Source organism: Sinocyclocheilus anshuiensis, unplaced genomic scaffold (genome assembly GCF_001515605.1).
Source record: "Sinocyclocheilus anshuiensis isolate Anshui unplaced genomic scaffold, SAMN03320099.WGS_v1.1 scaffold1094, whole genome shotgun sequence".
Taxonomy (NCBI): domain Eukaryota; kingdom Metazoa; phylum Chordata; class Actinopteri; order Cypriniformes; family Cyprinidae; genus Sinocyclocheilus; species Sinocyclocheilus anshuiensis.
Genome location: NW_015536578.1, coordinates 412,911 through 436,664, shown reverse-complemented (window position 1 = coordinate 436,664; position 23,754 = coordinate 412,911). Strand labels below are relative to the sequence as shown.

The 23,754-nt window shown below is 36.9% G+C and overlaps 1 protein-coding gene across 1 annotated transcript in view; it reads left to right on the top strand.

Annotated features, from left to right (window-relative positions):
* Positions 1-23,754, top strand: part of col4a2 (collagen, type IV, alpha 2) — a 113,076-nt gene that overhangs the window by 71,002 nt on the left and 18,320 nt on the right. The window contains exons 5-10 of the mRNA XM_016505341.1: positions 20,387-20,521; positions 21,432-21,476; positions 21,768-21,884; positions 22,066-22,134; positions 22,359-22,394; positions 22,505-22,558. Coding sequence (XP_016360827.1) covers positions 20,387-20,521; positions 21,432-21,476; positions 21,768-21,884; positions 22,066-22,134; positions 22,359-22,394; positions 22,505-22,558 — 456 coding nt within the window. The remainder of the gene's footprint in view (positions 1-20,386; positions 20,522-21,431; positions 21,477-21,767; positions 21,885-22,065; positions 22,135-22,358; positions 22,395-22,504; positions 22,559-23,754) is intronic.

The window sequence follows — 23,754 nt, the reverse complement described above, 5'->3', positions numbered from 1 at the left end:
ACTACAGATAAGACTTTCGCACACATCAACTTTCACATGACGAAATCCTACAGTTTTACATTGCTTTGTTTTTTGTTTTTTTTTTACTTTTGTGTATTTACATTTTTGTTTATATGTAGCTGCTGAACTGAGAACTGAATGTTTTCTATTTTGTATTTAATAAATTTATTTGAAATCCCTTTGATTACTGTTAACAATACACAATACAGACATTAGTTATGTGGTGACTGCATCCATTTCAGATATATAATAACTGTTTTTCCCAAAGACTTAAGTTATAGTAGATGGAAAGTATTTAAAGTGAAACAGATGTATTGTTGTAGATTAATAGTGTGGGCCCTGTGTGGGCATAGTGAGGGCTTCCTGGGGGCTAAGTGAGGGCTGCCCATGCAGGGCCAGCGCTAAGGGGCCAATGTTTTGCCAATGAGCAAATTCTCAGGGGCCCTGCGCTGGCAGCCCACTGGGGGCCCTAAGGCTAGCCCTAAGTGGGCCCGCAAAAGGGCCAGTGCAGGCTTGTTTGCAGGGTATAGTTCTGTCATGACAACTCTCGGGAGGGATTGGCATGGTAATGTAAATGATAATGTTAATGTATTTCGTCTTGGTGGAATAGATCTGCTACGCTGCTGCGGCAGAGCAAGTACTGAGACTTGCTACTGCCAATACACGCATGTATTACTATCTATGTGTGCCTGGGCTACCACGCCGACCGGCTTAACAATAGTGGGCTATGACTATGTGAGCCTGGGCTACCACACTGACTGGCTTAACTCTAATTAGACGTGCACTCTGTGTAATGTTTAATTAACAAAATGGATATACGTTGCAATCCGATAGATAAGACCCCAGCACCCACCTGAGCAAATATCATAATTTAGTAATTTGATAACTGCTGTTACTTTTTCCACTTCATCAGTCCCAGCGGCAGTGTAACAGCTTGTTAATTCATGTTCGTGCAATGATGAGACGGACAAAGTTAGCCGATGCATGCCATTTTACTCTCTCGTGCAGATAAAAGTTGTCAAAGTTACAGTGCACAAAACCCCTGGGTGGACTGACCTGAATGAACTGAAATAAAAGCAGAATATAAATGTTCTTTCTCCGTTTCTGAATTACACAGCACAGCGAGAGCACATGTCGCACGAGCACGTTTCTCCGAACTACACTACCCATAATGCATTTCACTCTGAACTAACTGTTACAGCCGTAGATCGTGATCTTCAGTGTCTCCCGCAACACTGTCATTGATATGACTGCGATAAGCGCATGCTTCTGACGCTGTGTGCAGCTAAAAACAACCACACACTCATCACAATGAAAACATAGACCTTTGTGTTACGTAACACAGATGCTAAATGCTGCTGCTAATATGCTTAATATTCGCTCCTGCATACAATGCAAACTGCTAACATGACACTTAGTTTAAACTTGATTAGGCAGACCACACAATACACAGCGATATGGATTAGAAGAGCATTCACTTATCTTAGATGTTGATTTCGCTGTTCTGCAGCAAGCTGTAACTGCTACGGCAAGCACTAGTCATATATTTTAATGTTGAGCAGTGAGCTCATTGGCTACCGATACAGAAGAGAACCAATCAGCTGTGCCATGTGATAATGATGCCATCTAGAGTTTCATGCCAGAACTCTGTATTTCACCCAAAAATTAGAATTATCTCATCATTTACTAACCTTCATGTTGTTCCAAACCCATAATACTTTTGTTCATCTTAGAATCACAAATGAAGATATTTTAAATATTCTCTCATCGTTTTTGTCCATCCATTGAAATGTTCTTAAAGACATGGTAAAAGTAATCCAAATGAATCGAGTGGTCCGCGACTTCTGAAGAGATACAATCACTTTATATGATGAACAGGCTTAGGCTTTTATTCACATATAAACACTGATTAATGCACATGCATAGACCACATCAAATATGGTAAACAGAAGCTCAAACACGCTTCAGAATGCTTGCAGAATCATTGAAGTTTGTTCATGTTTTGGTGAGCTACCTCTTTGAGCTCAATCAACAGCATTTGTTGCGAGAGATGAGTTAAAATATATGTTTTTGGTCATCAAAATTATGTCACAAATGCTGTTGAATTAGCCTAACTTGTATTAAACTCTGAATATTCCTTTAAGCAACTTATATTTTACTTAAAATTACCATTGTAGAAAAAAAGTAACACAAATTAAAATGTTTGCCACCCAAACACAGTAAACATGCGTGGTACTGTAGCTATCATCACTCCATCAGTCTAAAGATGAAAACAACATGTTACCCAAAGTGACAAACATTTCATGGTTTCCTCAAAGGAAACTTGATATTTCCAGTTCAAGAGGTGTTTGCTTTTATAAACCAGGGCTCTGAATCCCATGGGCATGTCTGTTAGGATGTGAAAAGTAAAGGGTTCGTAATGTTATTGATTATCTGGTTGAAGTGGTTTAGTTCTTCCTATAGCACAGGTCCCCAGCCTCATTCTCACTTACATCACAGCTGGATCCTGTCTGCACTCATGTGCTGAGCCTCGGAGGGCTCATTCCTGAATCTTGAGGTAACGGCAGGTGCCTCTGGCTACAAGCACCTCCTCAAAAAGTGGGGGGCCCAAGCAGACCTCCCAACACACATGAAACGCAGACAACGTCTCATGCACTCATGTAGACATGCTAATGGGGAAAAAAACATGTAAACAAATGTCATCTGGGGAAAAAAATTAACCAAAACCGATGGGAGGAAAATATTTCAGCCACAGTCTCAGTCTTTACACATTGCATTGTTTACTGTAATATATTTCAAGTCCTCTTTCTTTAGCTCTGGATTGAAATACTTGGTGCAGTGTGAGGCACGTGCAGCAACACGTGGCCCAGAGACCAAAAGATGATGTGTCTGGACCAATTACAGCCAAATCTAAACACATTAAAAGTATAATAAACACGGGATCCCAGTGTAGCTGATCTGTGCAGAATGCATCCTCTGAGCCCAAGCCAGTTATCAGGAGAATGTCAAATGATTTGTTATGGCTGGAAAGTGTCATTGAGACATTTTGAATAATACTGTTGACAAATGGTTCCCTAAATGCAGTCTACAGATGTCGGTTTGTGTGTTGATGCTGCTGTTTTTTACTTAAGGTCAGTTCACCCACTGCCTGCCACAGGCTCTGTCCCTTCTGAATGTTGTTATAAGGACCAGGTCCAAGAGAAACAGAGTGGATCACTGGGCCACTTAACTCAATTAGTCTTTGTGTTTTAACCTTAAATATATTAAATTAAATATTTCATAATTGTATTGTATACATATGAAATTTGTCAACAGTGACAATAAAGACATTTACATTACATAGGACATTAACATTTGAAAGATTTATATTTTAAATAAATGCTGTTCTTTTTGACTTTATATTCAACAAAGAATTCTGAAAAAAAAAAGTATCACAGATTCCACAATATTTAAATATTGATATTTCACAATATTACTGTTTTTACTGTATTTTTAATCAAATAAATACAGCTTTTGTGAGAATAAGAGACATCTTTCAAAAACAATTTAAAAATCTTACCTACTGGGTATAAAGTATATAGGTCAAAATGATTGTTTTTACATTTTTCATCTGAAGGCCTTCTCTATGGGCTAATTACATATATGCAATGTTAAATAACGTACTCGTTTTCTAATGCAATGGCATTCATACCATTAAAATTGTACAAATACTTTTTGGCCCACTGTAAATGTTTTGCTTATACATGGTTTTACACAAGGATGATACTTAAAATTTTGACATTATCAGACACCCACTTAGTGCCTCTCTCTCTCTATCTATCTCTCCACCATCCTATTTAGATTTAGAAGGGAGATATCTGTTACTAAACCAACAGAATGAATCATGGCAACCGCTCTAGTCCTTTAGCCCAGTCAGCAACACTGTGTAAATACTGGGGGGGGAATAGAGAGTGCCTATTAAAGAAGGGACCGGGGGTATATGTGCTGCATCTGTGTGAAGCAGCCCCAGAGCCTCATGTGTATTTGGACTATCGCTTTTCCCAAGGACCGGGGATATTTCACTGTGAAGATTAGTCATAGACTAAATAAAATCAGCTCCAGTGGGAGGTTAAATGAACTACAACCTCCAACTGAGACATGGTCTCCAAATATACCTCCAGAGGAACATGAAACATTTAGTGACATGAAGCAACTGTAGTGTTTAGCATAGAATGCATTAATGCATTATCTCTTTGTCAGAACACCATGTATGGAAGTCTTGCACCGGCTCTTAATTGAACAGTCAAATCCACATATCCAGATAGTGAATTCCAGAATATGTTTACAATTTAGGGGTGTATGGAGAGGTTTACTGCTCCAGATACACCTGTGTTCATGTCATTCAGCTAGGTCTTTGTGATTATGATAACATATTAAAATATTCAGATAAAATGTGCTATTGAACACACTGCTTTGTTTGAAAAAAGATAAAATATCAGTAAACAATGACTGAAGTTTCAAGTTTCAAGTATTTGACAGTATGAAATATTTACGTAAACATTGTAAAATAAAACAAAAAAGTTATGCATATCCCTGTCCTATCAATCAACTGCACCAATGTCCTTCTTAGTTGGCCAATAATCATGGAGTACCCTGCTCAATTGTTTCTGCATTACCCATCATTTAAAGGTATAGTTCACCCAAAAATGCAAACTACCCCATGATTTACTCACGCTCAATCCATTCTAGGTGTATATGACTTTCTTCTTTCAGACGAGTATAATCAGAGTTATATTTAAAAATGTCCTGGCTCTTCCAAGCTATATAATGGCAGTGAATGGTGGTCGAGACTTTGAAGCAAAATAAAATACATAAAAGCTTGGAAGAGCCAGGACATTTTTTTTAAAGGGGTTATGAACTGCCTTTTTTTTTTTTGTACTGTTCTCTGAGGTCCACTAATAATGTTATCAAGATTTTTTCCTAGAAAAACATCATAATTTAGAAGTAATAGGCGGGGTGGGGGGCGATCGAAGTGATTCATAGGTTCACAGAGACCCACTGGCGAACCATTGAAATTTCGAAGCATTTTGTAAAAGTTATGATGTAACAAAACCTTGTTTACTGAAATCATAAGACTTTGGTTTGATCACAAGTGTTTGATACATGCTGTGTATGTACAACAAATGATTTGCAAAGCTTTCGAAGCAGTTCTTCAAAAGCACCCATCACTAATCTTTAAATACCATTATTATCAGTGGTGGACAGTAACGGAGTAGTTTTACTTCGAGAACATGGTAACTACAGTAATTATCAAAGTGGGAAGTGATGCCCTCGGGGGGGCATTTGGCCAGGGGTGGTTTTATACCACAGACAAGGTTTGAGAAGAAAAAAATCATTATGAAAATATAATGATATTTTCCTTATTATATTCATTATTTCCTTATTGGTTATTTTGGTAAAATCCCAGGTATTTTGAGCAATAGGATTATAAAAAAAATATGCTAATATAAAATTAAATGATAAAAGTAGCCTATATAAAACTGCAAAATAAATATTCATCTATCAGTACTTTTTACTTAAGTACATAAAAAATCAAGTACTTTTGTACTTTCACTCGAGTAAAATTGAAAACTGAGTACTTTTACTTTTACTGGAGTAATATTTTATTATACGTATCTATACTTTTACTCAAGTACTTGATTTGTGTACTTCGTCCACCATTGATTATTATCATATCTAAATATTTGTTAGATTTGTGTATTTAGTTATTGTATAAAATAAAATCACAGAATTTATCAATCAAAACCTGATAAATGTTCTAATAAAAGAACTGTGCCTGTGAGCTGTAGTCTGTGGACTAAGTTGAATGAAAACAAGAAGCACAAAGTTCAGTTCAATCTGTGACCATTCATGACACTACCTTTGACCCGTAAACTTTGGCCTAACGCTCAGAAGAGACTCAATTGGAATCAGATCCAGGGGGATTTTCCCATCATCCAAGCACACTGACCTGCACATTCTGGTCTTAAGAATGTTTATTTGTTTGTGTTTTAAAGGGGAAAAGTCACTTTTTTAGCCTTATTTCCCATCATTTTTTGTTAGAGGACTTTCCTGAGTGCTCCCGATGGAGATTAAGCACTCAGACCAGATTGATATTTATGTTTTGTTTTTTTTTGCACGGCAGCCATTAATAGTGTAGATGCTTTCAATTTCTGTTTAGTTTAAAAAAAAAAACTATATTAGCCCTCTTAATGACACATAAACAGCATCAGCAAAATATGTAAATGTGAAACATTCAATGCATTGTGAATTCAGAAAGTCATGGGAACCGAGTTTTAATTGGTTTTATTTTGAAACTCAGTGGACCCCTAGAGCCCAGCGTGACTGTATCTGGATCTAAATGTGTGTATAATTTTGTACAGTTGTTGGCATTTTGTACATGGAGGTCTGGACTTCCTCACACTCCATTTCTCCAACTCGGTCTCTCTCTCGTTCAGTCTGTCTTTGTGTCTGTGTGTTTACTGGCACCCATTAGGGGAAGTTGAGAGAATGAAGCTCACATTTACCTTTTAAAGCCAAAGACAGTGTGCTGGGCAGAGCTCTGGGTAGGTACAGACGCTTGAGTTCGCTCTCAAGTTCAGATCTTCATGAAATGTATCCCTTTCATCATGCTGAAATATTTTCTACCCTCAGCCAAAACATCTAACCGAAGAATTGTATCTGATTCTTTGAGTCCGTTAGATGTCTCATCATTCTCAAGACATCACTAGCATGCTTCACATTACATGACTTGCCCACTGTTTACTTAGTATGGATCTGCACATCACCAATGACGCTATTCCTAATGAGATATCTCTCAGTGTGAATATCATAGTATCCAAATGGCACAAGACTTAACTGAGATGTCAAACAAACGAATAGAAGTTTAAACAACAGTCCCAAGTCATTATACAGTAATTGCGTAATGGACACACAAGGATTTTCATCTTGTAAATGTCAAGTCTTCTGGCATCAGTCTCACTCTTACGTAAATACATCCATAGTTGTTGTGCCTTCCCAATGATGGAAAACAGTGAGGGTTGGTGAGAGCTACTCAGTAACGGTTAGGTTTAGACCTCACACTGCCCATGTTCACTCCAACCATGCATTTCTGACGCTGCTTCTGTGCAGACTTCAGTGCTTTCTTCTGTCTCTGTCTCCATGAACTGGAGCACATCACAAAAATAAACCAAAACTTTGAACATCTTTGAAGCCAACACCGACTCAGGAAACACTGGTTTATAACAAATAATTAAAATATCTCCTTGAAATGTTTTTCTGACAAATTCATAGTCATTACATTTGCCTTTGCTTTTCTGCTAACTTTATGTATGCACTTGAGCCTGGAATAGGCTATATATTAAATATATACTAGGGGGTGGGGGACTAAACCATAATGAGTCTTTAAATAATTAAATTAATAAATGTGTGATTAGTCGACTAATGACTTAAATGTATGACTACTAGTCGATGATAAAAGTCTTTAGTCTGGGACAACCCTACTCTATAACAATTAAACAGCGTAAATATTGCTGATTATATCCTGAGGCAAGTACTGAATCATATACCATGTCCACACGTACACGGGTATTTTTATAAACAGAGTTTTACGTTCTTCCATTTAAAAAAAAATCTCCGTCCACATGAAACGCAAACGCATGCTATGAAGCACTGTCAAGAGCATGCCAAACCAACAGGTGGCGATATAATCTCAACCGTGAAGCCTTGTTGGCCAATCAGAAGCCTGAAAAAGTTTCCAGTAGGCGGAGACAACAGCGCAGGCTGCATCATTACTGTGTCTGTTCCCCTTTCGGGCTTGAACTGATGGTAAAACTAATGACATTATTTACTGTCTTTACATTTATTTTGAAAGATGACGCTCACGATTATGGTAAGGGGCGTTACATTTCTGACGAGTGCTTGCGGTGTTTGGCCAATCACAATGCACTGGGTCAGCTGGCCAATCAGAGCAGACTGCACTTGTCGGAAGGAGGGACTTTGTAGAAAACGAAGCGTTTGAGAGAGGCGGGGCATAGAGGACCTACAATAATGTACAGTATTTGAAAAATAATGTGTTTTTTGAACATTAAAGCATGTCAACATATTCTGTTACACCAAATACACAAAATAATGATCTTTAAAAAAGCATCATATGACCCCTTTAACACTGCAACCGGAGTTTTTGAAAATCTTCACCCTGGCAGGCGTTCGGTTTCAGTGAACTGGTGCTGCATTTGCGTGTTGACGAATGGCCTAACCACGTAGAAAATTCTGTGGTTTTAAAAATAACCGCATTCGTGTGGACAGGGCCATCGTTTTCTTGACTCTGCACATGGGCGTTGGAAGCAAAAAAATTATAATTAATAAAAATCTGGGTGGGTCCTTCCCTAGAAGTAGATGCCGTTTCCTGTATTCTGGTGCCTTTTAATTAAACATTTTTTTTTATTGCCTAAAGCGGTTACCGCATACCTGGCAAGGTTTCACAAAAATGAACATGGCAACAAAAGTATAGTTAGTTGTTTTGAACAAAAAATGATGAACATTCACTTAAATACCAGCTTGTCTAGTGACAGTATGTGAGCACACGGCCAGACCCAACTGAGCAGCAGATATGCTAAGATGCATTGTTTACCTTGCTGTGTCGCGGGAGTGCAGCAGGCATGAGTAGTGAAAATATGGAATGGAGTTTAATTTATATGGACTCTGAATAAGCCAAGTGGAATGGATTTGAGGAAGCAGCAGTGTGGAAGTCAAGGCTGTAGCGAAAACACGGAATGGAGTTTAATTTATTTGGGCATTCCTAAAGTGAATGAATTTGCCTGATGGTGCTCTGAAAAGTGAATAGACATATGTGCTGAATTAGAGTGAGTGAGTGGGTCCAATAGCATTGGTCTTAAAAAGTGGATGGGTCTTGTCCCACCCACATACTATGGTTCTGATGCCCATGACTCTGCATCCTGCCTTACTCAAGATTGAGACCTTGATAGAAAAATAACAGCAATGTAAGGCCAATATAAACAAATATTTTACTTAGAAATTAACATTCTCTCATCACGTTCTCACCCTAATGTCGAACCTCTATGACTTGCTTTCTTCTGTGGAATGGCAGAACATTGTGACTTCTTTTTAATACTTAATAAAACACCCAAGAGTGTCAGCAAAAAAGTAAATGTGGCTCACTAACAATCTTATAGTTTTGGTGAAAAGTAGTATTACAATTTTTAAGCAATTTTACAGTACAATCATGACTGCCACCATTGATTTCCTGTGAGCCATGCGGCGCTTGACACTCCAGTCCAGTAGGTGTCATAAAAGATCCTTTTACACTGGTTTGCCAAATGGCATTAAGGGTGTTTTCACACTTGGTCCTTTTCAGGGGTCTGAGCACGGTTTGCGTGATTTTTGGCCCTTCAGAAGCGAACCCCTCAGAAGCGAACCGAACCGAGACCATCTCGGGAGGTGGTCTGAGTACGGTTCACTTTCGGCTAAAGGTACGGTTCGCTAAAAACGTGCATTATGAACGCAAATCAGCCCGGGCTCACTTGATTTTTCCATTTGCGAATTCCGTTGTAGTTTGGTCATCGGATGTCTCCGTACAAATCAGCTGTTCATAATGGCTGCTTCTTCTGTCAGATCTCTACAAATTATTCGCTCACAACGTACACTCGTTTATTTAAATTTCAACCGATTCCAAGAGAGACACGGCTGTGCTATATACGGTTCTACGAGCACGCACATCCCGGCGGTTTACACTCTCTTTTAAAACAGTTCTATTATGTTTAAACTGTCAAAAACACCCATAGTTCACATAAACACAGTTGGCTTTGTCTCAATCGAATGTAAACATCTGGGAAAGAAATCGCATGTGTATCAATATACTGATCTGTGCATTACTGTAGTTAGTAGTACAACAGCCTGATATGACAATCAGTATAATTTATATTATTCATACTATGAATAATATTCAGTTTTATTTTTTTACATTTGATTGTTCCATACTCGAATGCTGCTTTTAAGGATATACTGTACCTGAAAAATTTAAAGCAGTTTAATATATTTTCTTGTATTTATTTTATTTTTCCTATTTGTTTCCACAATGTCTTCAATGTGCTATAAAATAAACATGATTACATAAACATGGAAAACAGTTCAAAATAAATGTTTTTTTTTTTTTTTACAAAGGTGTACAAAACTTATATTTTTGTGCAAAGGATAAACGTAGAGAAATATTCCATGTTCAAAGGTATAAGCTCATTCAACGGTAGGCTATCTGTAGCAATATTGTTTTACAAAATAATAATACTAACAACACAATAACAAAAACAACAATTATCTTTACAAACAAATCCCTTGGTTAGTGAGGCACATACATTGTAAGTGAATAGGGTATAATTTTGGAGGCCATAAGGTCAGCCATCAAACTCTGAACTGGACTAGATCCAAAAAGCAACAGTCTGAACACAAAGAGGTCTGAGACACCATTACTGCTTAAGTGGACCAAAAAAGGATCCGAGTCCTCTTTCAGGAACAGGGACAGTGTGAACATAAAGAAAACTGGGTCCTTTTTCACTTGGTCCACCTCTTGGTCCACTTAAAGGGGTCTGGGTTCGGTTCTTTTTAAGAGGACCCAAGTGTGAAAACACCCTAAAACACCAGAAGTAACAGGTGAAAATTTCCACCACCTATTGGGCTGGAGTGTGAAGCACTGGATGAAAGTCATGCGCATTTGGAATGAAGGGTGAGAACATTACTAAAAGATTTTACATTTTGGGTAAACTATCCTTTTAAATACTAATATTTGAAATACCTTACATTTAGTTACATTTAGCCTATATATTTATATCTTTGTTTTTAGTTGCTGGTTATTAGTTTGTAGTATAAAATAAAACAATCAAACAAAATGTGATAAAAACGCTTTATCACTGTCACAGCGTGGTTGCAGTGAAGGAAAAAAACAGAACCTAGGTGCAGCAGTCTTTATCGCAAAAAAAAGTCACAATATCTTATCATTACACGAAATTAAAAATAAATCGTCTGATCCTTAAAACCTCAAATATGGGCGTGTCATTGGTTTAGACCATGCCATCAAAATCCCGCTCCAGCCAGGTGTCTGAAGGTTCGGTTTTCCAGTAGAAGTAGTTCAGAAGTAGTTAGCTAAACAAATATTAGAGGGAACATTACACAGCACCCAACCCAGCCTGAGACCCTCCGCACCTGCTCAAGTGATTCACATCCAGAACATGATGATGATGATGTCACGTGTAATCTCATTATGGGTAGAATATTTAAGTTAATTTTCTTCTGGTCCTACATTGGAGAATTTGTGAAAACATGAGAGCAAGGATCGACACATGGAGTGCCGTCTTCACATTCTCTTGTATTGTAATCAGGAAAAGTGACTCATCTTGCCCTTGTCTGCTGCAGATGTTCTTAGTATAAAAACACCAAAAACGTGTTAGTCTTCCATGCCCGTCTTGGGTGATTCTAAAGAAATGTTTTGGTTTAATATAATAAGTGTGATGCTTTTTTTTGTCTCCATGGTGGCTGCATTAATGTAATGTGCTTTTTTCTAGAAGTCTATGAGTCAAAGCAATGACAGCAGGGTTGTGCTTTTGTAAGTTTGTGTGTGTTGTAATGGGGTGTAAGGAACATGCACAACTCCACTGAGGTTTTAGGCCTCAGGGAGTTCTTGTGACGAATATGATCCAGGGCTGGGGTTGGATCTACTCACTACTGCTTGGATTTCTGCCTTGGAACATAATATTACACAGTCATACAAGTGGGTGAGGAAACTCTCAGTTATCATGGATTGCTGATAAATTCCCATCCTCTTTTGGGATGGAATGTGTGTTGAGAACTTGTGGAAAAATCCAAGAAGGATTCTTGCAATTTTCTTCATAGTTTCTTCAAACATTATCCTTTTGTGTTCAGAGGGTGGCAGAGTACAGATTTGGAAAATGAGGGGGAATACATGGTGAAAGATTTTCTTTCAAAGGCATTTTTGCTCTGCGCCCTTTGTGAACCTACATTCCTGCATTGGACTAGTAGTTCAGAGTGTCCTGATGTTCAATCATTTGTCTGGGCTTCCTGCCTTTACTCTCCAGAGTGCTTCCTGTTTCCTGAGTCAACTACTCAGATTAGAGTTGCTGTTTGTAGCTGATTCAGAAACATGTGACCTTGAGTTCATGTGCACCCCTGAAAGGCTGCATTTATTAGATCAAAATACAGTAAAAACAGTGATACTGTGAAATATTATTACAGTTACAATTGTTTGTTCCTATGATGGCAAAGCTGAATTTTCAGCAGCCATTACTTCATTCTTCAGTGTCACCTGATCCTTCAGAAATAATTCTAATATGCTGATTTTGTGCAAAAGAAATATTTTTTAATATTATCAATGTTGAAAACAGTAAAATAATCAGTGTTGAAACTGTGGCACATTTGTTTCAGGATTCTTTTATTAATTAAAAAAAATATTCTTTTTTTGTAACATTATAAATGTCTTTACTGTCACTGTTGATCAATTCAATGCATCATTACTGAATAAAAGTATTATTATTTTATTTTGTTTAAATACTTACCCCAAACTTACTGACTCAAACATTTTAATGGTAGCACACAGAGAAAGAGAAACCATATTCTGTGTTTGTCCATTGTCTGCTATTTCACATCTCTCACAACAAAGAACATCATATGTTTTCAGTCCATTGTAAACATCTGCTCTAAATTCGCTGTAGTTGGCCTATGTCTAGATTCATATTTCATACTATGAACAGCAGAGCAGAAGAAAGGCCCAGGGCATTATGAGGGACAGCTACATGGTCTACACCACCAGGTCCAGCTGTTTTATCTCTTGCATGATTACATGTACCACAATGCTGTACTAACCTGCACAGTGCATCATTCATATTAGAGGCTGTAGCAATCAAAGACATAAGCTTTGAGCTGTATTAAAAGTTTGGCATATAACAACATATTACCAGTGTAATTCCCCTATTCTTGTCCCCTAATCTTGTTTTCAGGAAAAATATAACGCATTATAATTTTTTTTTTTTTTTGGAAAAAAGGTTATTTTTTCAGGGGTATAAGAAAAAAAAGTGTTTTCTTTTTTAATTAAATTTATTTGAAAACAATATTTAATAATCCTTAATCATTTTCAAGTATTTATTTATTTAGATTGTAAAAAAAAAAAAAAGTCAAAAAAAGTTTGAGTCATCTCAACAAGTTAAATCTGAGAAAGTTATTCTATCACTAAATTTTAGATGTGATCACCAATTTCAACAGTCATTTTTACAGTGAATAAGCGCTCCAATATCCTGCCCTTGTGCAGTTAATGACCTGAAGAAAATGCAGTTTCTGATGGCTGAAGGTTCAAGGATTCAACTATGCATTCAAGCATACTGTATATTTTGTCTATAAGCCAGTATCATCCAGCTATACATCTTGCTTAGTTACAGACACAAACATTAACATGAACAACTGCCGCTAAATTTACTGCTATCCCACCTCGACTCTTCCGTGTCTCCTGTTTTTTTCCTGCAGATTTTTGGGTGATGAGGTAATGGAGGAGGTGAGGAGACACTTTACACTTTAAATGTGGCGTTACTGTCACACTCAGTGAAGATGGGGGGTTTGCATAGGAGGATGGGAACATGGAAAGTTCAAGAAGGATTGCATTTCATTAAGGCCAACAGGGTCAGCAGATTAAAAAACAGCATTTAAACTAATTTATCTTGGAGAGGCTTGCAGTGAAATGAAAGGAGAGACAAAACAAAAGACAGGACATTGCAGAGACGAAGCAATGGTGTGAGGCAGCAGCAGAGGGTGAGAGAAACAGGAAATGACCTATACGTTTTATGGCTCCACTCTGAACTGGAGAACCCTGGGAGAGTTTAACTGGCACACCCAGGAGCTGTCTGTGACTTAAACTAATGGCTAATCGCTCATTTCCTTCTCACACAAATGTACACTTAAAGCAATGTCTGTTTGAATTTTTCTAAATGCATTAAAGGCCGTTCAGCTGCACTCTCCCCTTCCTTCATTTTGACTTTTAGACTTGCTTTTGCCCTAATTGCCTTATTATAGTTTTTAGACTCGTTTTTGCCCAGTTTCTGACCCTTGCCTACCCACATTCTTCTGTGAAAAAAAAAGAAAAAAAAATTAATCTGTGTGTCTTATATAATTGAAGTGAACGGTGACTGGAGCAGTTAAGCTTTAAAATGATTCTTTGAAATGTATTTATAAAATCAAATATGGTACCTTAAGATGTGTCATGCCAGATTTGACATCAAAACCAAGTTCAGTTTAGTTTGTTCATCACACAAAGCTCTTTTATGGTTTCATAAGGTATAATTATAAAAAAAAAAAAAAAAACCTTTTGTGGTCATGAAGATCAAAACAACAACAAAAAACAACATGGGGAAATATAAAAAAGAGCTAAAGAATTGAAGTTTAGAATTACATTAGGTGAGTAAATGACAGCAAAATCTTAATTTTTGGGTGAATGATGCCTTTAAAGGACAAGTTTGCTCACTTTCAACCAGCTTTCACCTCAAAATAAAGATTTTGCCATCATTTACTTTTCTTTTTTGGGTGAAGGCTGGTCGAAAACTGACAAACTTGTCCTTTAAAGCAGTGGTTCTCAATTCCAGTCCTCGCGTACCCCCGCTCTGCACATTTTGTATGTTTCTCTTATTGCTTCATACGTTTGTTATATTTGACTGTAAGTGCCCTGCGAAGTGGACATTACCGGATATTCCTCCATGATTCCAGTTTGAAGGGAGCGTATATGTTCCATACAAAGGGCATTTAAGTGTGCGAGACGTGAATTTAAATTGTATTTATTTACAGAGGTATATTATGTCCCACTTCACGCTTCTCTAGTAAGTTTCGTATGTGTGTGAAGACGCTGCAGACAGCGGCGCAGCGCAAATCTGTAAATGAATATTCCGAATTGAAGTAAACTTCAACGGATTTCCCCTGCTCAGGGAGTAGGGAGCAATGGACACTGTGTAGGGACCATGTCAATCGGAACACAGTTCATGCACGGAGCTCACTTCTAACGAGATGATGATCTGAATCAGGTGTGTTAACAAAGAGAGACATGCAAAACATGCAGAGCGGGGGTACGTGAGGACTGGAATTGAGAACCGCTGCTTTAAAGGCATCATTCACATAATTTATTCACTAAATACAGTAACTGTTCACGTCATCCATTATTTCTTGTCTGTTGTCAGTTCTGAGTTGTGACATTCACTCCTCATTAGCATCTGCACTGGAAGGATGAGACAGGACAGATATGAGACATAGTGCAATCAGCGGGGTTGAAGGACGTTTGATCTTCTCTTTTGTAAGCAGATGCACATCTGCAAAAGCAATGCCAGATGATCAAAATGAAGAAGAAGAAAAAAACTTTCAGAGACCCTGAGAGACCAAAACTCCACCTTTCAGTTGAGGTGGAGTTAATCAGAGACAAGGGCTTAATCTGACTGTGTTTATGCAGGTGCATGGAAGGTTACGGCTCCAAACAAGCACACGCTTCTACGCATTCAGACTAATCTATGATTGATAGGACTTGAGCCAAAAACCTTTTCATGTGCATTTGCTGTGTAGTGTGCCAAGAATTCAAATCAGATTTAAGTGATGCAAACTGCCAGGGCTCATGCTTGTCTATCATCATGACTGTCTCATTTCACATAATGCACGTTATAAAGAGTGTTGCCAGTTCCATTACTGCCAAGCCCTCTTGAGTCATGACACAGACTACCGTTCAAATGTTTGAGGTTGGTATGACCTTTCATGTTTTTGAAACCTGAAGTCGCTTATGCTCACCAAGGCTACATTTGAGCAAAAATACAGTAAAAACAATATTATTGTGCAATTTAAAATAACTGTTTTCAATTTGAATATTGAATTTTCTATTTCTATTTGAATTTCAAAATGTAATTTATTCTTGTGTTGGTAAAGCTGAATTTTCTGCATCATTACTCCAGTATTCAGTCACATGCTCAGAAATCATTCTAATATGTTGATTTTTTTTTAAATCTTTGAATAGAAAGTTCAAAAGAACATTATTTATCTGAAATATAAATATTTTGTAGCATGAATGTGAATATTGTATTCTATTCTATTCTATTATATCATATGAACTGATAGAATAGAAAACAATACAATACAATTCAATACAATACAATACAATACAAACTGAAGCATTTAAACTGAGATCTGTAAGCTAAATATAAAAAAAACGTGAACGTGAATTCTTATATACAGTAGTTATCTAAGTAGAGTTTAGAGTAGTAGAGTTTGCAGACTTCTACACCTGTGTGTGACTGTAAATGTCTTGGAGTTTTGTTACCGTTCTGTGTCCATCATCCGCTATTTCCACCACTTAATCAAGCCGCTCTTAAAACATGATGACGTTTTATTTCACATCATCAAGTTCACGTTGGCTCTCGTGTTGAGCTATTTTGTCCGCAACCATTAAAGTATTCGATTTCTACAGCGACTGATTTGGTGCACATCATTCTCTTTCTATGAAACCTGTAAACCGCATTCACCGGTTCTAACTCTATAGTGACACCAACTCTATAGCGGTTTGCCCGAGCATTGCAATTATTTTGCATTTACTAGAATTTAATCAAATGGTTTTCTCAACCCAGCGTGTGTTCTGTGCTTAAAGGGACCATTGGTCATAAGGCACAAATATGCAGGCCAGTGAATAACTACACTCTGTGGTTCAACAGAGACCAGTGGTGAAAGCACTTGTTCTCTTTATATTGCTATATTTATATAAGTCTGCTGGTTCTCTAGGGCACAGCAGGTTGGGCAGAACAGAAAATATGGGTTAAGAAATCAGGAAGGCACATAGCAGTGGACATGACATGGAAAGGCCAGCAGGGAATTGGCCTTGTCACTTGTGATGGCCCAGGAAATAACAAATCTCATGTATTTGATCTTTTAGAAGAGTGATCATTTTTGCATTTGTGGAAAAAAAGGGGGAAAGAAAATCTCTAAGACAGCCAGGCAATGGCCATGGAATAACATTATCTTTATTAAAGTTTGTTGTATTTTCAATGACTGTGACATGCAGCTAGACTAAGCCCAGATAAGTTAATGCTTTATTTTGCTAAAAACTACCAACATATAACTTATCCACACTCAGAGTGTGTCAAGGACACATAGGGGTGAAAACATGCACTGGAGGGCACCACACAGGATGTTTATATTTACTCTCAAAAATAATGATCGTGATTTTCTGGGTCTTTGCTAGATTGTTGCTAGGCATTCTGCTAAGGAAATTTTGGTGATTACTAAGATGCTTCTACAACATGTCAAAACAAACTATAGACTTTAAGTAGAGGGCAAGTCATATTTAATGGGCCATCTATTTGCTATATTTTGGGAATGTACATAATATATTTGGCAGAAGGGACGAGGTTACATGTGGGAGATTTGCTGGATAATACAACTGCTAAATAAAGAGCAGCTTAAATCACTATGGCCTTCTCCATGACTCTGTAGTGACTTGTAGTGTATTGTTTGAGAAATATTCAAATTTGTGACATTCATCATGTGACCCATACAGACAGTTAGACGTTCAGTATGCTCTCAAATCATTCTCAAATCATGCTGGTGAACACTATCATCAAGAAAAAGAAGCATTTTGGCTTCCCCAAAAAATCTTTCTTAATGTGAAGAACATTTTCTAAAGAGCTTTTTCCCATTATAGAGAACCTGTCGTGCAACTGAAAGGTTCCATGGATGTTAAATGGTCTCAATGGAACCATAGATGCCGATAAAGAACCTTTATTTTTAAGAGTGCATGTTAAATTTGCAATAAAATAAAAAAAACTAGAAATTAATCAGTAATGCCACTGTTGTAATGTTAGGCTCAATAGACATTCAACAATATCTATTTTAGTTGTTTTATCAGTTACGTTCTTTTTCCATGGAATTGAGACATTCATCATGCCCCATTTCCATGGTAATACATTTACATTTACATTTAGTCATTTTGCAGACACTTTTATCCAAAGCGACTTACAATTGGGGAATACATAAAGTGATTCTTCTTAAAGAGGCAAACAGACACAGGAAGTGCTGAAATACCAAGTTTTAGGCATTGTTCAAATAAGTACAAGCTCCCTTGAGTTTTAAAGAAACTATGAATTTTGGTAATATATTATGTCTAATTTCCTGAGATGTCTTATATGTTTCTAGAACCACTTATTGTTTTTTTTCTACCATGGGAAATATCAACTGCATTTTAACAAAGTGCCCCCACACCAACCTTACTGTTACAATGTCAGACAGATTTGTTTCATAAATACAAATTCAGTTCTCACACTATATATTCAGCTAAGTCATGAATGTATCCTCTTGACCAATTGCAACTATATACAGTACAACAGTGTAAGGCACACACAGACAGAATCCTTTTTACTGTGGAATAATGCAGCACGGTTTCATTTACTATTTGAAGGACAGGCAGTATTATAATATTCAGTAAACAGTTTCACACTAGCTCAGCTTAAACAGTAGTCAGAATCTTATCTGTGAGGTCAGAGGTCAAAGTACTTGACTTCCAGAGCCACAAAACACCTCACGCACATGGTTCACCTCTGTTTGACTGATGAGGACCCTCTTCATATAAACCTAAAACTACAAGTTTTGTTCTTGGCTGTAATCTGGCACCTATTTTGTTTTTAGTAAATCGCTTTCGGACCTCTACTCTGTATCTGTCAGAATAGGTGTAATTTATGGATGAACAGGTGGGACATGTCCCAGCCACGTTTTGCCAAGTATGGATTTGTCCCCAACACTTTTTAAAAGCTCTTCAGTTCCGCTGTTATAAATGGCTTGCGTTACACGTGTTTCTCAGAGTTGGCGTATAAACCTTATACATAATGAATCATAATTAAATGTCACTCAAAAAACACTCACTGTTTCCCCACCATTAATAGTCAGTGGAAACAGAAATCGGAAAACATTTCCGTCATTCTTCTGAAACATACTTTGTTTCAACGTGTCTCCCAAAATGTAAGATTGTTAGATAAGAGTGCAGAATCCAAACACACATCTAATATCACTATTAAAGTACAGCTTGTACAAAGGACTTTTTTGTATAATGGTTAGAAGATTTAAGGTGTGCATCGGGCAGATGTTTGACTGATGTATGTTTCGGCTAATGAATGAGTTCAGATCAAGTCAAGGAACAACATATTTCAACCTAAAAAAACTCAGCAGGTTTACTTCACAACTTATACAGTTAAAATATATATGCAATTCGGTGGTAAGAGCACTGGATGGCACTATAGAGCTTTACAAACTGTTAACAGAGTTTGCCATGTAGTGGTTATGTTTTGAAATGGACAAAAATGGCTGGATTATGTTCTAAATGAAATTATACTAGTTTAGTGCCTACTCAGAAGTGTGCAGTGTACACTGTATACTGCATACTATTAAAAAGTAGGTGAATCAACTGCATTATGCAACACATGTAGTAGGTTATCCCAGGTGTTGCATGCATACAACAAATGCAAACGTTGCATGATGTATCCTGAAGGAAAATCAAGAGAAGTATGGTAGCTAGCCATGCCATACATAGAAAATATATGACATATATATGTATATGTCATAAACCAGTCAATGGTTGACATAATAAATGTTTTTAAGTGAATTGATATAAACTGTTAGAGTTTATGTCCGTTTATTAACATTGCATCGCAGGTTTAATATTTCAGTGCACTTCACAATGCAGTTCACTGTTATAATAATTTACCTTTATCCTTACTAAAAAATAATGAGCAGGTGACATGTCTGGTAATGTTTTAGTTAATAGTACAGTAACGTTATATTATGTTTCACTTGTTACACTTAATTAATTCGTAATAAATAAATATAAAAAAATGCATGCATGCATACATACATACACAAAAAAATTAAATAAATAGGTAATGCTTTTGATAAAAATCAATGACAATCTATGATCACTCAGTGAGCTGCTTTTCTTTGTGGTGTATAAGTGTAAATGTCAACCTACAGTTATGGGGTGTCCACATTACTGTATGCTACAGGGGGTGTCAAATTCAGTTCCTGGAGGGCCACTGTCTTGCAGAGTTTAACTCCAATTTGAATTAAACACATCTGAACCAGCTAATCAAAGTCTTCAGGATTACTAGATACTTCCAGGCAGGTGTTTTGGGGCTGGTTGGAGCTCTGTTTGACGCATGTATATTATGATATAACTTGTGTATTTTATGTTTTAAAATCTGATGATTGCTGACTGTAAATGCACCTACTTTTATCTTATTTAAATCGGTATGTCATTTAAACTAATTTGTAAATTTCTGTATGTGAACTACAGGGATTGCCTGGACCTCTTGGTCCCCAGGGTCCCACAGGCCCTAATGGGCGACCAGGAGACCCTGGTCTCCAGGGCCCTAAAGGAGAGAAGGGAGACCGTGGCAGAGGAGGCCTTATGGGTCCAAAAGGAAGTGTGGTGAGTCTCTCTGTCCTGATCTCCACTTCTGCAGTTACACTGAACAAAATTATAAACGCAACACTTTTGTTTTTGTGTGAGGTGGATGGATTATCTCGGCAAAGGAGAAGTGCTCACTAACATAGATTTAGACAAATTTGTGAACAATATTTGAGAGAAATAGGCCTTTTGTGTACATAGACAAAGTCTTAGATCTTTGAGTTCAGCTCATGACAAATGGGGGCAAAAACAAAAGTGTTGCGTTTATAATTTTGTTCAGTGTATGTAAGAACTTAGAACAATAGGTTTAGATGGAGTTTAAGCCTTTCATTATCTGCAGCATTCATGTATGACTGACGATTTTCGCCTCCTAATGGCAGTTGCAATGCAATTTCTAATTGGTCGTGAAGTAGCTGTTACCCTCTGTTTATTCACCATGGTAAAATGAATGAATATTGAATGAATGAATATATCCACACAAAAGAAATGGCCTCCAATAAGTTTGAAAGAAAAACATAATAGGTTTTCTAAGGCTAATCAGTATTAATATTAATAATAATTATGTGATAATTATACAATGTATATTTCAGAATTACATTTTACAGAAATAGTGTTATGAGAATAACATGGTAATTTTCACTTTACATTCTTAGTTTTGATTAGATTATACAACGTGCTGTATTTGATTAGATTCAGTCTGAGGGTCTTGTAAGGTCTAGCCGCAAAAGTTTAAATATTTCAGTAAAAGAAATAATAAACACAATGTCTCTATGACATTATACATGACTCTTATACATTTAGCCATATTGAGCCTCATTGTACTTTATCATTCTCTTTTAAACAAACTGAAGAGTAGTTCTGAGAGTGGGTTAAAGAGTAAAATTTTACATCAGATGAGATGAAATGCTAATGTGTTTGCGGCTTTCTTTAGGGAATGGAAGGTGTTCCAGGGTTTAATGGAGCAGATGGTGTTCCGGTAAGTATGATTTTGTTTATATCCACAGTATTATGTTTAAGGCTGTCATTAGGCACAACATACAGCAGAGTTTTACAAAATGGCAACAACAGAAATATGATAAAAGACACCAATGTTCAATGAATATTTACATTTATTAAACCTACTCAATGAGAATAAACAAGTCTTCCATCCAGTAATATAGTTCAAATACCATAAATACCTTTCCTTAGTTTTGGAATCACCCAATATGGCTCACTGAAGGTAAAACAGAATATGCTGGTCAAATCTTTGTTTCTGATCTCTCATCAGGGCCATCCTGGGCCGTCTGGGCCTCGTGGAAAACCAGGAGCTGACGGTTGTAATGGAACCCGGGGAGAATCAGGAACGCCAGGCATTCCAGGACTCAATGGCGAACCTGGAATATCAGTATGAGCGTTAATTTATTTTATTTATGTGTCACGTAGTAAATTATTGAGACATTACACGGGATCTATGCATAATTCATACATAGCCCATCTAACCCATACTGCTTTTATTTTCTCACACACTCACTTTCAATCACTTTGTCTCTGTGTACTTGCCTGTCTGTAACTTTAATATTCTGTAGGGTCGGCCAGGAATGAAGGGGGAGAAGGGTGACCCTTTGGAGATGTGGGTTTATATGGAAAGATTCAGGGTAAGAGGAACCAGAAGTTTCACCAGAGGATACAATACCAGAAACCAGAGGCAATATTTTGGTTGACCCAGAAGTTTACCTTAAACCTTTATTATGTATATGTTTACTATAAATTAAGATTACATAAATGTTGTTTTATGTAATCTTAATTTATTTAATTTAATTTATTTAATGTTTATTTATAATTAAATAAAAATGCATCATTATTCTCTGACGTATTATAGGGAGATCCAGGACCACCAGGTTTTCCCGGATTTATTGTAAGTTTGACTTTTATCAGTTGTCTTGTGATAACAGAAACTGACCCATCAGGGATGAAAAGGTGAAGGAGAAAAAATGTTTTCTAAAACATTAAATTTCACTCTTACAGGGACCAACTGGTAACCCAGGGTACAGAGGACTGCCAGGATTCCAAGGTCCTTGGGTGAGTTAGTCACACGTACAATAAAATTACTGTTATAATAAAAGTACTGTTATAATTAGGGCTGTCTATGTAAAATGTTAATTTGGTGTGATTAGGGCTGGGCGATAAAATGATAACAATAATTATCACAATATATTTTGCCCTTGATAAAACGATAACACATGTTCGATAAATGTTTGATATAATGTGTATGCACCAAAAGTATAATGAAACTGCGTTAATGGCACCACACAAACCAATTATCAGCTTGGCTCAAACGGCAGCGCAGCACAAAGAGACGAGTTGACTCATCTCAGTCACGTGACCAGCGCTGTGAGATCCATCGAGAAGTGCTTGAATTCAGCGAAGAACACAAATGTCTCAGTGATTTTTAGTTTAAAGCCAGATGAAACAGCGCTGACAAACATGAGAAATATTGTGCCATGAACAATCCTGTTAGAAGGTTTTCCATTGATTTACTGTATTAATGCTAACTGCACCATGGTATATTGTGGCAGAAATGTGGGATATACATATGGAATTTTATTATATTATTCATGTAGACATGTATTAAATGTATTACAGGAGTAATGGTTGTTATTAAGCTATAGCATTTGTGCATTTGTATTTATACTAAATGTATTTATTTAGGCTACTGTTTTCATACAAATTGATACTATAGATGACCAATTGTTAATTTTAATAAAAGTAGAGTCCTAACTCGAACTGTCAGAATATTTCAGTTTTACCCTATAAAAATGAGGTTGTTACAATTTGTACAGATGTTACTGTTTTTGTTTGTTTATGAACATTTACATCTGCACCGTGCCATCAAAATCAGGGAGCACAAACCTTTTTCATGATTTGAAAAAATATGATTTCTACAACTTTCACTCAGGAGGAGAAATCTGCCTTTAAACTGGAAAGAAATGAAGATTTGACATTTATCGTGATTATTGATATCGTGATAATTTTTTGGGTCATATCACCCAGCCCTTGGTGTGATTAATTATGGAAAAAATTAACACATTTAACACACCCTGACCCGGCCCAAACTTGTACATCTTCTTACATTATGTGCAGTGATGACAGCTGACTGTGTGATGTAGCCTATTAGAATGCAGTTATATGCCACTATAATTCAAGATACAAGGGCAATTATGTTTATATGGGCAATTGTCTTATATTTATATTTATATTTATATCATATGATATAT